Source organism: Cebidichthys violaceus, unplaced genomic scaffold (genome assembly GCF_023349555.1).
Source record: "Cebidichthys violaceus isolate CVI_PGR_0920_01 unplaced genomic scaffold, fCebVio1.0.p SCAF_31, whole genome shotgun sequence".
In the NCBI taxonomy this organism is placed as follows: domain Eukaryota; kingdom Metazoa; phylum Chordata; class Actinopteri; order Perciformes; family Stichaeidae; genus Cebidichthys; species Cebidichthys violaceus.
In genome coordinates this window covers 2,115,145-2,131,579 of record NW_027176495.1, presented here as the reverse complement: position 1 = coordinate 2,131,579, position 16,435 = coordinate 2,115,145, and the positions used below count along the sequence as shown (strand labels likewise).

The following is a 16,435-nucleotide window of genomic DNA, read 5'->3' as shown; positions in this document are numbered from 1 at the left end:
TTCTTTAATGTCCCGGCCTGTTTTTCCAGCCTGTGCGCACCGACGGCACCCAGGGGAGCCGAGGCCAAATCAACCACAGGCCAGTGAGGGAGCAGGGGGGCCGGGACACCTGCTTTGGAAAAGACACTCCAGACACTCAACTTTGCTGACTTCGTTGCAATTCGTTCGTCCTAAAAAACACTTGCTTGCGACATGGAAAAGAGACTCGCCTTTTCCCGTTTGGCACCTGACAGAGGCGCTTATGGAAAATAAGATTTCTAGTTCAGCGCTGTAGGATCCTGTTTGTGCAGAGGATAAAAAAAAGAAGAATCTGCGAGCAACAAATGAATCCAGTGAAAAGCTGGAAAGAACAAAGCAACCTTTTTCTTTATGGCTTCAACAAATTGTCAGACGAATTCACCAATAATAATGATAATAATGATAATACAATATATATCTTTTTTAATTATTTTCATGCGTTTGTTATAAAATAAACGAGTAGGTCATTTCTTGCTCACGCGCTCTTCTCTAATTGCAGAAAGCTGAAGCGGATGGATGTGATCCGTATTATCCAGAAATATTGCTGGAGTCGATGACAAAATTATTCTCTTATGTAAAGGCACATTTTAGTTGCAAACATTTCCCAATATTATTACTGAACAATTTGTGTGCACACCTGTTGTAAAGATCGAAGCCTAAATATATTTGCAGAACGCAAAACTGCGGTGCGATTATAAATATCAAATTTGCAAGAATGCACGAGGACGAGGACGAGCAGCCGTCCTCGTTTCATAAATCTGTTTGCTGTGGAGAGGATCAGATGTCACCGTCCGCAGGGTTCAGACGCACAGGTGGCGAAGTTTCAAAGGGACAAAACAAATCTAATAATTCACTACAATAAAAACATGAAAGGTATTTTATTTAGTTTTCATTTGCTATCAGTTTAACGTAATAATATTTTTGGATGACAGTGCAGTCGTTACGCACGGGGCTGTTTCAGAGGCAGACTGCGGACCCGGGTGACAGACGGTTCGTGATGATATTCGGCTCTTAACGGAACGTTTCACAAAGAGACGGTTTGCTCTCTTCAGATATTGGCTTCCCTGGATAATCTGAATTCCAAAGCAAAGCTCCGAGCTTCTGTGCCGCTTTGCTTGTTCATACATTAGACTTCGCTGCAACCAATGAGAAAACTCTGCACGTGAAATATCTCCACACGCCACTTTGAACCTCCTATTCCCAAGTGACCGACTCCTGTTATTCCCGTTGAGAAGTCTAAATGGACCAGTTGCAGAAATAAATACTGAAGTTTGAAATTGAAACGAGCTCAGCATCTTTATTCAAACATGTTAAAAGATCAAATTACAAAGTTGCTAATCATTAAAAATGACTGAGCTTGAAGGAATGTTAATGCGTTTGAATAAACTCTCATAAACATAACGGAGCCATGCATTAACACGGTACGCGTTTAGAAAGTCGTTTCTACTGTAAACTAGACTGTTCATTTAGAATTGTACTGTAAGAGGAAGGCTGCACGACGTTTGAAAACATTTGCATTAAAACGGTTTCTGCCTTAACAATTCACGTAATGCTGCATTTATCTTTAAAATTATAATATATATATATATATATATATATATATTCTTAGGTGTAGTGAATAAATCTACAACTGAGGTAATCTCACTGAATGCCAAATAAATGTATGCATTTTCCTAACAGTTATTATCGAGAAATTGTTGTTATTCAGATTTTTCCAAAAGTATTCACGCGTTATTCTGAATCTCGTAGAATTAAACCGAGACGTAAGCATTTAGTGTAGAAACTATCCCAGTCAAGACTTGGCTGTGGGAATAAATAGAATACGTGGACTATGTGTTTTATTGCAGGCCGAGTGTCAAAGTGCGGAACGATTCTTACTCGCGCAGTCGGTGATTTGGGAAGAAAAGGATTAGTAAAAGTAGTATTTCCTTTTTCCCCTCTCTCTCTCTTTCTCTCTCTCTCTCTCTCTTTAGTTGCATGCTCAAGTCCCGTTCTCTGGTCAAGTTCAGTGCGTTGTTCTCCGGACCGGACGGACGCTTCTTATTGGTAGGCAGCGACAGTTACATCACGCCGCTCATGACGCGCACGTCTTCCTGTTTCCTTCAGCCGCGTCTTAAAGTGAATCTTAGTGGCGGAGGAGCGCTCCAGCATCCAGTCCTCTGCATCCAGTGCGCCTCGGAGACCCACACACACGCAGTCTCTCTCTCTCTCTCTCCCTCTCTCCCTCTCTCTCTTGTACTCTCTCTATGTCTCTCACTCTTTTAGTCACAGCAGAGGATAGAGGGAGAGACCGCCGCGCAAGAGCTCTTTTCATCTTCTATATTTTTCCTGTTTCGGTCCTTTCGCTCGTGCCGCTGACTTTATTCCAGCTCTTCCTTCTTTGAGACATTTTGATCTGTCGGTAACCGACAGTCCGCGGTGCTTCTGCGCATATTCTCCTTGTTTTCTTTTGGCCGTCGGAGTTCAGGTTGTCCCCTGTTCATCTAAAGGGTAAGTAACCTTGTCCTCGGATACCTCCCTCTCTTGTTCTTGGTCTGCCTCGCGTCGCGCGGTGGGCGGAAAACAAAGAAACAAATCAAACATAATGAACGGGCGAATTTATTTAGGACGATCAACAGCTAATCGTGTCTGCGCGACATTTTTTGTCCCGTTTTCGGTCCCCTCATCTCGGTGTGTGGTAAGAGTTGCGCGAGCAGCCCGTATTATTGCGAGGATGGTTTGCGGACCGTAGCCCAGCCTTCCTCATCAGAAGCGGAGATCAAGTTGATTTGCAACTTTGTCGAAGTAAGTTTGGGAGAGTGTTCAGAAGCGTGATTTTAGACGGGCTCTGAGGTCTGGTCCTCAGTGTGTCCTCGTGTGGTCTTTGTCCTGTGGACTGCATGTTATTCTGTTTTATTCACAGAGTCGTTTAGGGAGCGTCTGTCCTGCTGCTTTGTGATTTCGGTGTCTGTCTTTTGCAGCAGCACTTTTGGTAGCGTTGTGATAAAACGCTGCCGGTTTGTTGTTGTGAGTGTCTCTTCTGTTCTGATAGTTTGTCCATCTGACCACGAAATGTGCAAAGAAACGTCAGATCTCTGTTAGTGTGGATGTCCTTGTTTAAAAGTTACAACACCTGCGTGTTCTTTTCATTTAAACCACGGTTCAGACCTGGACTTCACTCCTTGTTTTCTGCCGTTTCTTTCTCTTCACCCGACATGTTTGAAGGTTGAAGGTTGAGTGTTTTTAAATGACAATAGGTTCCACGTGAAGAACCCGGTTAAAGGGATAAGACAAAGATCTCTACGAGTTCACAGGGACATCTACAGCTCGGTGTTTATGTGTGTACTCCATAGCTTCAAATTGTTGAAAGGTTTCGAACGAGAGAGAAAGAGAGAGAGAGAGTGCGCATGGGCAGTGGGAGACAGGTGCGCCGTCGGAAAAGACAGGTGCTGGTGACTATTTCAAGCTCATTGTTAAGGTCCTGAGGCGATCGAGTCAAGTTAGGATTTTTGTGGAGATATATTACCTCTTGTCTGAACTGCTGATGTGACTGTCAGGACTTGGGCCAACGCCATTTATCAAAAATAGTTTTATTTTAAAATACTGGTTCACTTCAATAGTAAAGGGACACGATGTTACCAAGCCTGTGTGTGTGTGTGTGTGTGTGTGTGTGTGTGTGTGTGTGTGTGTGTGTGTGTGTGTGTGTGTGTGTGTGTGTGTGTGTGTGTGGTGAATTATGATTTTTAGTCTTGTCAGTTTACAAAATGTTATTTTCAGAGTTCTGCCACTTGAGTGGTGCATCACAGTACACAGTGCCAAACAAAGCCAGCAGCAAAGTTGTGTGTGTGTGTGTGTGTGTGTGTGTGTGTGTGTGTGTGTGTGTGTGTGTGTGTGTGTGTGTGCGTGTGTGTGTGTGTGAATGTTTTTTTCTATATTTTCAAATTACTTTTCACCTGCAGTGATTATGTAAAGATGATACAATTTATTTGAGTTAGAACAAGCTAACGCTCAGTTAAAGAGAGTCCAGTGAAAGTCTGACTGGAGCTCAGTTTTCCTGCTGTTTGCTCAACTGAACCTTCAAATCAGACGTAATTTGTCTTTGAATGTCATAACAAAAATAAATGTTTATGAATCGGTTATTTGACATTTCTATGAAAAAGAAAAACAAATCTAAATGTGTGTATCCATGTAGCAGATCTATCTTTCCGTTTGCTTAAATTGGAGTAATGTTTCAGTATATTTGAGATCCGTAAAACTAGTCAAATAAATAATTCTGTATTTGTAATATTTTGTTATTTTTTTTACGAATCCACTGTGAGTCTTACAACGGTCTGGTGTTTTCCTGAAGACTGTAAAAAGAAACATGTAAATTGTTGAACCACTTTTGCCACTTTTATGCTGTTAAAAAAAGATTGTCAGATTTATACATTTACAAACCTGTGAAATATAATTTTTTTTCAAAGGAAGACATACAGTTTAAATAGTTTGTGATATTCTCACTACATGTTCTCATCCTGATATGGCTCTGACTAACACACTGCCACCGCTGCTTACACAGCAGTGTTGATGCAGGCCTGTACTGACAAAACGTTTTGCTTTCAGAGGGGCATTAGGCTTTTTGTAAGAGCGCTTTAAGTTGCTCCTTGCCGGAGTTGACCCCTGTGACCTATTCATTTGAGCAGAATTAACTGCCCTTGCCAGATGAAAAGACAAACAAAAAACACAGAAGTGAGCTCACGCTGGCACGAAAATCAATAGGCCTATTTTGTGTTTCTTTTTTGTGTCACCCTCCCTATTGCTTAAGATATGATGGCTATATTTATTAACGTGAACGCAGGACGTGCATTTTAAAATTACACAATGTGTAGACATGGTTTAAAATGACAGTGTTTTGTTGAATTGACCAAACGATTGTTCATTTACGTAATAGGACTTAGTAAAGGGAATATAACGGCATGTGCTTTGCCTCTCCTTCTTTCTTTTTTTTTTTTTTAGATGCTCTTAACCCTATATCTTTTTATTTTATTTTGTCGACTAATAGCTCCTATGTTTGCTCACACTGCACAAAAATGGAAATGAGGACAAGTACTTAAGTAATTATCATAATTTTATGCAGCTTTGTGTTCCGTGGGAACTGGTTCAGTGCCGCGCGGCGTGTAACAGGGGACAGGATAAAATGTAGGACTTTGCCCTGGAATGTCGAGCCAAGGCCTAATTCTGACCCCATCTCGCTTGTTCCCCTTACCCCTCTGTCACTGGTCCTTACTGCCTACATGTAATCACGGATGTGCCCGTCCTTTTACAAACATATGTGGAGGTATTGCCTGCTGGCTTGAGACAGAACTCTTCCGTTTGTATCCATAATGTTTTCTAATGCAATTCTCTTGAGCTTGAACGTTTTTAGGTTGAAAGGTTTTGATTGTTTCAGTCTAGTTTAACAAAGATTTAGTTTTTAAATTTGACGCGGACATGTCCTGCCTGGGTGAGTGAGTGACTTAGATTCAGAATAATTTTTTTTCTCTTTGGTGAGTCATGGTTCTGTGCATTTTTTGCCCACAGGTACTCAGAGGATTTGATCCCAGAGGTTTGCGGGATATGGCCCAATAGCAGCAGCCCGTGATGCCGGACCATGACAGCGACTCCCTCCTGAACAGACAGACCAAGCGAAGACGCGTGGACATCGGTGTTAAGAGGACCGTGGGCAGCACAGCCTCCTCCGCAACAGCAGCCACAACAACAACCACTGATAACATTGCCCGCGCCAAAGCAGCCATTTTCAGTGCCATGAACTCTCTGAGCTCCCACTCTCACCACGGATCAGACACCGACTCCATGGAGTGCTCTGTAGTGCAGCCACATGGTGGACCTGGCATCGTGTCAGCCAGCGATACCGAATCCAAGTCCAATGTACTCCGAAAGCTACTGAAGAGGGCCAACTCGTACGAGGACACCATGATGCCCTTCCCTGGCACCACCATTATCTCCCAGCTTCTCAAGAATAACATGGCTAAAAATGGAGGAGGACCTGAGAGGGCAGAAAGAGGGGACAGGGGTGATAGAGGGGATGTCGGCTTCCCCGGATCAGGGCTCTCCAATGCAAGTTCAGATGCTCCCCAGGAGGACGCCTGCAGTAACTCCTCCCATGATAGCACCCCTCAAGAGTGCTTGTCACCCTTTGGTCGTCCTGGCCTGGCCACCTTTGACATTGAACGTCTAAATGATGAACATCTGCGTGCCAAGCGAGCCCGCGTAGAGAACATTATACGCGGTATGAGCCACTCGCCCAGTGTGGTGGTACCTGCTGCTTCCCGTCATGAGCGTGACCATGAGATGGATGGAGACCACGAGATCGATCTAGACTGCCCACCCCCTCAGTCTCAGCAGCAGGCCCCCAGCAGCCCACGGGGAGGCGAGGTTTGCAGCAGTAACAGCCGAGAGAACAAGCGTAAGCAGCGTCTGCCTCAGCAGCAGCAGCAGAGCTTCACCCAGCTGGTGTGCCAGAGAAAGGAGCAGAAGCAGGAGGAGCGACGGCAACTGAAGCTGCAGCTGGAGGACATGCAGAAACAGCTACGTCAGCTGCAGGAGAAGTTCTTTCAGATCTATGACTCAACCGACGACTCGGAACACAACGACCTCCACAACGAGCTCAACAATGACATAGGAAACATGTCTGAAGACAGCCCAGCCAGGTCTGACACCGGCGGCGATGACCGGGGTGGAGATGACTTGCGCTCTGACAATGAGATGTCCGACCTGGACCCAGGCCATTTCCTGGACAGGGCGCGGGCCTTGCTTCAGCAGCAGGCCTTGCTCGCAGACAGAGAGAAGCCAAGAAGAGAGGGGCTCAGCCGGAGCAAAGGCCAGGGAGGTCCAGGCTCCTCCATGCACGCTGAAGGCAAACAGCTGGCAGAAACACTGAAGCAGGAACTCAATTCAGCCATGACCCAGGTAGTGGACACAGTGGTCAAGGTGTTTGCCAAGCCGCCACGTCCCACACCCCAGCAAGCCTTCCCCTCACTTTCCATTCCTCCTGAAAGATTTCCCACCACTGTCAATGGAGACAACCCCAACTTCCACACCGCCAACCAGAGGCTGCAGTGCTTCGGAGATGTCATCATTCCCAATCCACTAGACTCCTTCGCCAGCATGCCCGGGATGCCAGGTCCCACCAATGACCAAACTGAGGCAATACCCTTAGTCGTGAGGAAGACAGCCAGTGAGCACCACCACAACCACCACCACCACCACCAGTCCTCAGCTGTGGGTGCCCATGGCGGGCACCACCACCCCGTCCTTCACCCCTCCTCACTCTCTGCCTCCATGGGCTTCAGCCCCCCATCTTTTAGACACCCTTTTCCGCTGCCTCTCATGGGCTACCCTTTCCAGAGTCCCCTTGGTGGGCCCACGGGTGGCTACCCGGGCAAGGACCGTTCCTCTCCAGACTCCATGGACCTGTCCCGGGAGACCACCAGCCTGAGGACCAAGATGGCATCGGCTCACCATCTGGGCCACCACCATCGCTCTTGTTCACCAGTGCACCCTGGCAGCACAGCCGAGCTCTCCCTGTCCCTCATCAAGTCTGAGTGCAGTGACCTCCAGGACATGTCTGACATCTCCCCCTACTCAGGCAGCAATGTATCCTTTCAACAAAAAAAAAAAAGAAGTGTGTGTTTTGAGTTGGTTGAAAGACGATAATACGTGAATGTGTTTGACAGTGACCCTGATGTTTTAAAGACGTGGTCTGGTTCAGACCAGTTCATTTGTGTGTAAGCCAGATAAAAAGCTTTCAGGTGGTTATTCCCTGTAGGGACAGGTGTAAAACATTGCATCTGAACCACAAAGAGTTAAAAAATCAAATCTTTTTCAGCCTGTTTGAAACTAGCCTAAGAAACTGAGAAATTGTTGATGAATCACCGTTCCTCCCACTGCTGTTCTCCTCTCCATTGTACTGCATTGTTGTATTTATTTTTACACTCTTACCTCTTCCTTCTCACAGCAGCGTTCAGCCTTTTCTTCCATCGCCAATCCTAAGTGCTTAAAAGCTCTCTTGTCACATATCACTTACTCACGAAGATTAGGTCCCTGCGACATTTACTGCCCCAATTCCTTTTTATAAAAATGGCCTGAAAGAACAAGGAGGGAGATAGCGTCCTGAAACTTGGCACACAATGGTGTTATATAGCCTCCCTTATAGTTTAACCCCAGTGCGCCCCAATCATGCCCTACGGATAAAGAAGCTATCCCCTATGGGAGGCTCAAATTGAATCCCCCGGGGACTCGGGACTAATAGCTTAAACAGATACACTCAGTCCCTTCTCTGTTTCCCTTATATACCTCCTTAGTTCCTAAGTAGTCAACACCTCTTCACCCTTATGAAAGTTTGATTCATGTCGCACCGGTTGTCCTTAGAAAGCTTTGTCTTCAAGTCATTAACATTCATTACATGCTTAAGAAATGAATCCATCAGTCTTTACCTGTTGGGGCATTATCAGTTAAGTGAATATGCATATTTAACACTTTAAATGCCTTGTTTTTTTGCTATTGTGCGTACCTGAGCCTTTCTCCGAGTGTGTGTGTGTGTGTGTGTGTGTGTGTGTGTGTGTGTCACAAAAGGTTTGCCTGAGGACTCAGTAAAGATGTATATTTATGATTGCTTGTGTTTTCTCTTGTGTTCCTCTTATCATCCATCGCTGTTGTAAAAAGCCCACAATCATTGTCGTTTCTTTTCCCTTTTTTTTCATTTCATAAAGATCTGTCAACAGCCCGGGGGGCCCTTCGGCTGTTGCTTGGCAGCCAAATACTTCTTTTTTTGTTTTCCCTCCCTGCAACCCCCCCCCCTCCTCCCTGTCTTTTCTTTGAAGCAGACGTTAACAGGTGTTTGCAGCGAGCTGTTTATCTTTCATTACCTCGCCTTGTCTTGTCTTCTGACCCAAGGGTGAACGCTTTCCAGAGATCCATAATCCTTTGCTTCTACGGGCTCCCGATGGAGGGATGAAAAGAGAAAAGGGAGAGAGAGACACACAGAGACAGAGAGAAAGTAAAACACAATCAAACAATAACCACACATGCCAGATGCTGTGGCTTTCATTGTAGCATTTATAAATTCAGGGTTTTAACAGATGTACTCCCCTAAATGGAAGGAATAGGCAGAACATGTCCACTTTTTATTTTTGATTTTATCACAGGTTTAGGGACAAAGTTTGGCACTTACACTATAGAGCTTTGTACATGTTTTAATTATGATTAGTATGACGTTAATGACTCGATGTCTATTTGCATTTCCACTCTCTCGGTTTATAGCGTGTGCCATTGATGTCGAATTGTTTTATAATTCTGTAGCTTTCTTTTTTTTTTTTCCGAGCCTCAGGAGCCAGAGACAGCTTGTCAGACATTTTGCGAGGTGTGTTCAAGTTCACCAGCTCTCTGCAGTCGCTGTGGAGCAGATGGCTGCTATCAATTTCCTCATTTGTTCTCAGTCCGACTCCAAATATTCGTGTCCTTACACCTGGAATTAGGAAGTGGAGCAGCTATTTTCCTCTCATGACTTTGGGTTTTGGAGATGCGTTTTGAGAATGATGATGTCTTGTCAGATGTGGCAAGCGAACAGTGGGCCACCTGGTATGAGTGCACCATCATGACAAAATAATAGCCTTGCACGCCACCCCTAAGTCCAATCACAATTACATTTGCAAGCTGTGAGTGAATTAGAGATGAAAATGCCTCATCAGGAGATATGAAGCTTCTTAATTGTCAACTGAAGGGAGGTGATATTGTGTTCATGGCTGCAGAGGTAAAACCTTCGACGTCTTTGTTTTAAAATCATTTTTAATTTCAGCGATAAGGGGAAAGCGATGCTAATCCTAATTGAAAAAGCAAAAACAAATTAATCTAAGTGTAAGTGCAGAGCTTTCACAGCAAACAAATCCCACCTTGCCTTACTGAGAAAGAGCTCTCTTCTTCTGTCCCTCCCTCTGCCTCGCTCTGTCTGAGGATCCATTGTATCCCCTCCACTTGGAGCAGATGGTGTGGTGTGGAGAGTGAAGTGCTGCTCTTTTGGCCAGGCCTGACAGAGTAACACCAGTCTGCCAGGGTTTCCCCCACAAGACCCTCGCTGCGTATACAACCGAGTCTCTCTCTCTCTCTCCCTCTCTCTCTCGCTGAATCAGACAAAGTAGACGGGGTTTTTAAGGAGCCAAACCCAATGTGGTTCAGTATTTGCTGGCTTTGCCGTGTAACCCTGAGGCCAAGGGCAATCCAATCTAGCAGCTGATGCCTTCTTCCCACTCTATAGTTACAGCTACATCTGGACACTTGACTGATTTTAACGATCGCAGCCACCCCTGTAGATCATAAATAATGTCGAGCCGTGTGTTTCGTCCACTGGAGTGTAAACAGTCTTCATGAAAACTTGGGGCTGTATCTTCTGTGTAATTTAGAGGCCTGTCTTGCTCCTGCTTGATGAAAAGCCTTGTTGAAACAGCCTGAGGTTTTAACATGCGGCCCGCCCCCCCATCCCGGGTCCCCTTTTCAATGTCTTATCCTCCAGATTGATATTATCAGATGCATTATACGGCCGTTAATTCACCATGGAAATGGCTTGGGCCGTTCGGTGGCGCAGATGTGTTTCACCCCCCTTCCCCCCTCCCTCCATCACTGGCTGAGTCCAAAGCCTCAGAGCCCCTCTTCTCCTTCCACTCCTCCTTCTTTTGCTCCTCCAAGGGTTTGGCAGCGGCAGTGAGGCTGGGGGGCAGGGGTGGAGCAGAGGGAGGAGGAGGGGGATGTAATTGAAGGTTGGAACTATACTATCCCTCAAGGTGCCCCCACCAGCACATCTCCATCCTCTCCGCCGTTCAATCCAGGCGATCCATTAGGAAGACGAGGCCTCTGACATGTATTTGAATACGGCCTGTGTGGCGGTGAGAGGGGTTTTCACGCTGCTTGTGCCTCTGTTGGGGACGATCTCCTGGACCTTGTTTTGTCACTGATATGAAGCCAATATCAAACAGTCATAGTCAGGCTTGGCAGGAGTTGTCGCCAAGCCATTAGGCCTTCTTGCCCGTCACTGGCGTTAACTGCTGTCTTTGTCTGTGATATGCAAATGTCTCCTTTTTTCTTCCTCCTTTTTTTTTTTTTTTTTCGGGTGGAGGTTAGCGCAGGGTGTAGGCAAAGGCGTTCGCTTGCTTTGACTGTGAAATGAGCCTCCTTATGCAAAAGCGTCTGCTGTAGTGCTGGCCAGCGTTTTATTTACCGTGACGCTCTCACACCTGATACGGACGATGCTAATTGCAAGCAAATGGTTTTGCTTTGGTGCACTGTCTTCAGCCCCCCCCCCCCCCCCCCCCCCCCCCTCCCCCCCTCCAGCAGCCCTGAAAGGAGATTTGGTTACCCATCATCCAAGTGATGATGTGTTGCCGATCTGAAAGCCAATTATTAGTGCGTACATATTGTATTTGTGCTAACATCATTTGCTTGATCTGCCGTTTGTTGTCTCCCTCCAAACAATTGTTAGTGTCCTTAACGGAGACATTTTCAGATCCAGGAGGGCCTCTCCCCCAATCACCTGAAGAAGGCCAAGCTCATGTTTTTCTACACCCGCTACCCGAGCTCCAACATGCTCAAGATGTTCTTCTCTGATGTCAAGGTATGTCAAAACATGTTCCTCCTCCTCAGACCTTTTGCCATTATCTTCCTTTTTCATTTTGAAACACATTACTGTCTCTTTTCAGCTATTCTTAAACTCATTTGTACCTTCATCTTGTTGACATGGTGACTTATTTTACAAGTGTAAAGATGGACAACACTCTGTTTTCTGTACATGTGTCAATGCGCCGGCCTTAAAGGGGGACGTTTGATTTAGTTATTGGGATGTGCCAGCTTCAGTTGGGCCCTTTCCCTCACTAAGTTACGGTTTTATGCAGAAGATGAAGGAAGAGGAAGTTGAATGGGTTTCCATGAGGGAGCTGGAGAGACTATGAGTATTAGCGGGATGAGTAATCGAGGGGTAGCGAGGGCAGAGAGGAGGATGGAGCCTAGAGACGGAGGAGTGGTTATCTGAGCAGGTGTGGGGAGGATGGTTTGATAGAGGGAGGGTTGAAAGAGTCCGTTTAGGAAACGTAGCAACGATGAGCGTTAGCTCTATGCGGGATTTTAATGAAGGAACATTTTGAAAACAAAGCACAATATGTAAGCTGCACAAAAAAAAACAACACAATGGCCGTTGTGGTGTGGGCGACCGAGTTTGTTCGTGCTGTTGTTGTGTGTGTGTGTGTGTGTGTGTGTGTGTGTGTGTGTGTGTGTGTGCGCCTCTCGGACCATGCGGAGGGTAAACACTGTGACATATCCAGGCCATCTTATTCAAATATTCAAATCAAAAGATAAAGTTCTCCCTTTTTCCGCAGCTGCCCCCCTCTTCAACCACTCTTCAACCACTCGGGGGGGGGGGGGGGGGGGGGGGGGGTGGGGGGTCATGTGATTCTTCTCTCAGGCAACGCTATTGGTCAGGTTGAAAAGGAGGGTTTACATGTTGGCACCTGCAAATGTTGATTTATTACAAAAGTCCTCAATAATAAAGCATCCCACTGGTTTAACATGTATGTTATTCGCCTTTTGAACTCTTCAGCGAACAACTGCTATTTCAGATTCAAACACTCTCAGCTCGTCAGTTTCACTGACTGATCAGAACCAGGGAGGCGGCCTCTTCTTGGTGGCCTCATCAGATACTTAAACAAGGTCAAGATAGTTAAGGGGATTATGAGGCACATTAGTTTGTTTTTGTTTCCAGTGGAGGACAATAGACTCAAGCTGTAAGTTAACAGACATGTATGGGAATGAGACTGACTATCTAATTAGATGCAGCCAAGGCGGCCTCTCAGCGAGTGGCTGTCCTCAGACAAAAGTCTTAAAGGCTAATCAGCGTCTCGACTAATCAGGTCTTGACTGTCAAGAATCTAATGAACGTGGGAAGCGGGTTGCCCTAATAACCCGAGGGACCGCTGTAGCTGTTGTTCCCTTTGATTGAGGCCTCCTTTTAAGACTATTGTGACATTTTTTGACTTTTGGTGTTTATGAAATGTTTTGACAGGTTTGTCAAAATACCATTGTTGGCTCCGCTAATGCCGGCCTATGTTATCCCTCTAGCTTTAAGACGTCTCATTATGATTTCACATAATGTTTGATTAAGGATGATTCATTGTAACAGATTAATGCACAGATTGAATGAAGATACTTCAGTCAATTAATAAAGTCAGCAAAGGTTGTTGGCTTTGTAAAGAGATACAGTGTGTATGTGTGTGTGTGTGTGGGTGTGTGTGTGTGTGTGTGTGTGTGTGTGTGTGTGTGTGTGTGTGTGTGTGTGTGTGTGTGTGCTGCTACATTTATTATAGGCTGTTTGGACCTTCATGTATTGTAGATTTCTCATTCTTGAGCAAACACAAGCTGACACGTACACATCTTGCCTTCTATCTCTCGATTGCTCTTTTAGGGACAAGCTTCAGTATTTGGGCCAGTCATGTGGCTGTGGAGTAGCGAAGGTCAGGAGGGTTTTCCCTTTTCTATATGTCATTCCTTCTCTTTTCTTTTTTTTCGCTGATGGTGTGGCATGGTATGTGTGCCTCGGCGGGGCCGGGGAGAAAGAAAACCAGCCGCTGATTTGAGTCGCCCCAGCAGTAACAAAAGCCTGCTTTCCAGGGCCGCTTTTTGTGTGCAGTCAGCCAATAGGCCAGCCGAGATTATCTCCCACAATTCACCCCTGCGAAAACAGGAAACGTTGGAAAGCCCTCATGACAGTGAAGGGGCTTATCGAGAGAAGAGAGAGAGAGAGAGAGAGAGAGAGAGAGAGAGGAGAGAGTCTCTCTCTCTCTCTCTCTCTCTCTCTCTCTCTCCCTCCTCTCCGGTTGTTCTGGATGTAGCTTTGCACTCTGAGGTCATCTGTGCTGCGTTCTACTCCGTTGCTGACCACTGTGTGAGAGAAAGTGTTGGCGAGAGACACACTTTAATCTGAATAACAATTGGATAAAAAGTCAAAACATTTGGACAAACTGTTGAAACCATTCTAGCACATTAATAAATGAGCCGATGTGTGTTTGCAGAAGTTCGGTGATGACGGTCAAAGCGCCGGAATACTTTTGGCAGGCGACTAATATAGTTTAACCAAGGATACTTGAGTGTTTTCCTATTCTGGACTTAAGTATGCGCCTTTGCATGAGCAGAGCGTGTGTGTGTGTGTGTGTGTGTGTGTGTGTGTGTGTGTGTGTGTGTGTGTGCGCCCGCCCCTTTCTATCTTGTGCTGTTAGCACTAAGCGCTGACCTTTCACAGGCTCTTGAGTGTGAGTGTGAGAAACACGCTCTCGCTGTCTCTCTCTCATCTGCCTCTCAGCCAGGCGCTCACACACACAACACACACACACACACACACACACACACACCCTTATACACACGTATATGCCTCAAACACACATTTTTTTCCTCGGTGCTGGCTGACCCCTGCCAGCTCTGATTAAGGAGCTGCAGCGATGTGCTCCTTTTGAACCAATTCCCTCCTTCTACTCTGAACACCACTAGTCTTTTAGCCGCTATCAGCGGGCCTCTGTCCCCCGCCAGCAACTTAATGAACCAAGACCGCTGGAAGCTGCAGGGGGACTTGCCAGAATTGAGTCCCTGAGTGTGTTGGGTGCCAGCTGATGCAGATATAATGTAATTCAGTGTATTTACCTGCATTGCACAGTAAATATTGTGTCTTTTGCATGTTCAGTTGCTCAGGCCCCTCATTACATCTTCCCCTGAGCTGTCCGTATAATAAAGTAATCCTTGTCCAAATGACAAATCTATCCGTCACTCTGCCGCAGTGACACCAAAGGTCTCCCGCCCATGAGCGATGGCAACTCTTTCACTGACTTTAATCTCAGTATGTAGCGCTCAATCTCGCACGCGCTCACATGCATGTATGCGCCGCATGTCAATTCACTCACCGTCTCAGACTCACACCCAACACCACTGGTCTGATCGTACACAGAGGAAAGGTTTACGCCACGCTGACACCTTATATGAAATAGTGTGTTGCGTGCTCTGTCACACTGACCGTCTGCCTACAGTGTGTGTGTGTGTGTGTGTGTGTGTGTGTGTGTGTGTGTTTATGAATAGCCCCGTGCAGCACCGCTGTATTTGTAAGTGTCAGTAGTTTGTTTGTTTGACACTGCGATGTCACGACCCCAGCTTGCTGACTGCTCACGTTCCGACCTTCCGCCCCCCCCCCCCCCCCCCCCCCCCCCCCACCAGCGAAACCCCATTGTCCGACGGCGCTGACCTGCCACCCGTCCTCCTATCCTCCCTCCCTCCCTCATTTTCCCATTTATGCTTACCCTGCACTTTAGGACAGCCACCATGCTAACCCCCCCCCCCCCCCACACACACACACACACACACACATACACCCTCCCAGACCACAGCCAAACAATGTCAGCGGACTTATTCTTTTCCACTCCACCATTATGTCATCTGCTGATCGTTCCAGAAAGGCTCCGCCCCTCTCCTTTAGCCCCGGCCCACCTTGGTCCAACACCGTCGCTGCTCATGATTGGCCGACTTCCCTATCAGTCTGTGGCCTCGCCCGCCCATCTTCACGTGCTTGCTTGCGTGTGTGCTTTGACTTCCATCCCAGATCGCGAAAGAGTGTGCGTGCATGTTTGTGCGTGTCCGTGTTGTCGAACAATAGCCGGAGCCTAATCTCCATGTCAAAACCGCTCTGCCTCCCCAGTGTAGCAGTCCGCTCAGCGTTTAGTAGCGTTTTGTCCCCCCCATTCTTCCAGCGCCACAAAAAGAGCAGAGGGGAGGGAGGAGTGAAGGCTGTGTGTGTGTGTGTGTGTGTGTGTGTGTGTGTGTGTGTGTGTGTGTGTGTGTGTGTGTGTGTGTGTGTGTGTGTGTGTGTGGATGAAGGGTGTGGGGGTGATGGTTAGGGGTATCAAGGTTTCACAGGCTAGATTTGGGAATTTATGAGATGTCATTTCTGGGAATCACTGAGGAGAGACGTGAAGGTTTATTTGTATGTTTTCAGGGCGTTGATCAGAGGTTGTGGTGGGGCATTTTAGGGTGAAAGCAGCTATAGGCAGCATCCTGAGCCCCCGGGGTCCTTATCTGGTGGTCTGGATGTTTAGACAGTGTGTTTTCAACTGCTGAGACCAGGCGGAAAAAGAGCCGGGACCAGCCGAGGCCTCTTTAATAGGTTTACCTCACCCTATTGGAATCCAGCCGAGCGGCACCGATCAGATAGCCGCAGCCTTCTTCTGCAGCGCTCATCGTCTCTGTCTTTCCCTCTCTTTCTTTTCTTTTTTTTTTTTTGTGCCCTCTTTTTCTTCCCCTTTCTTTCTGCCCCGAGAGGTGCGTAGAGGGGATGGAGAATCGGGGTGTAATTGGTGAACGGGGATTAAGTACATGTTTGAGCCCC

At 46.6% G+C, this 16,435-nt stretch overlaps 1 protein-coding gene across 1 annotated transcript in view; it reads left to right on the top strand.

Moving 5' to 3' along the window:
* The first annotated feature begins 1,977 nt into the window (after positions 1-1,977).
* Positions 1,978-16,435, top strand: part of prox1a (prospero homeobox 1a) — a 27,288-nt gene continuing 12,830 nt past the window's right edge. The window contains exons 1-3 of the mRNA XM_068724461.1: positions 1,978-2,508; positions 5,557-7,632; positions 11,531-11,638. Coding sequence (XP_068580562.1) covers positions 5,617-7,632; positions 11,531-11,638 — 2,124 coding nt within the window. The 5' untranslated portion in view covers positions 1,978-2,508; positions 5,557-5,616. The remainder of the gene's footprint in view (positions 2,509-5,556; positions 7,633-11,530; positions 11,639-16,435) is intronic.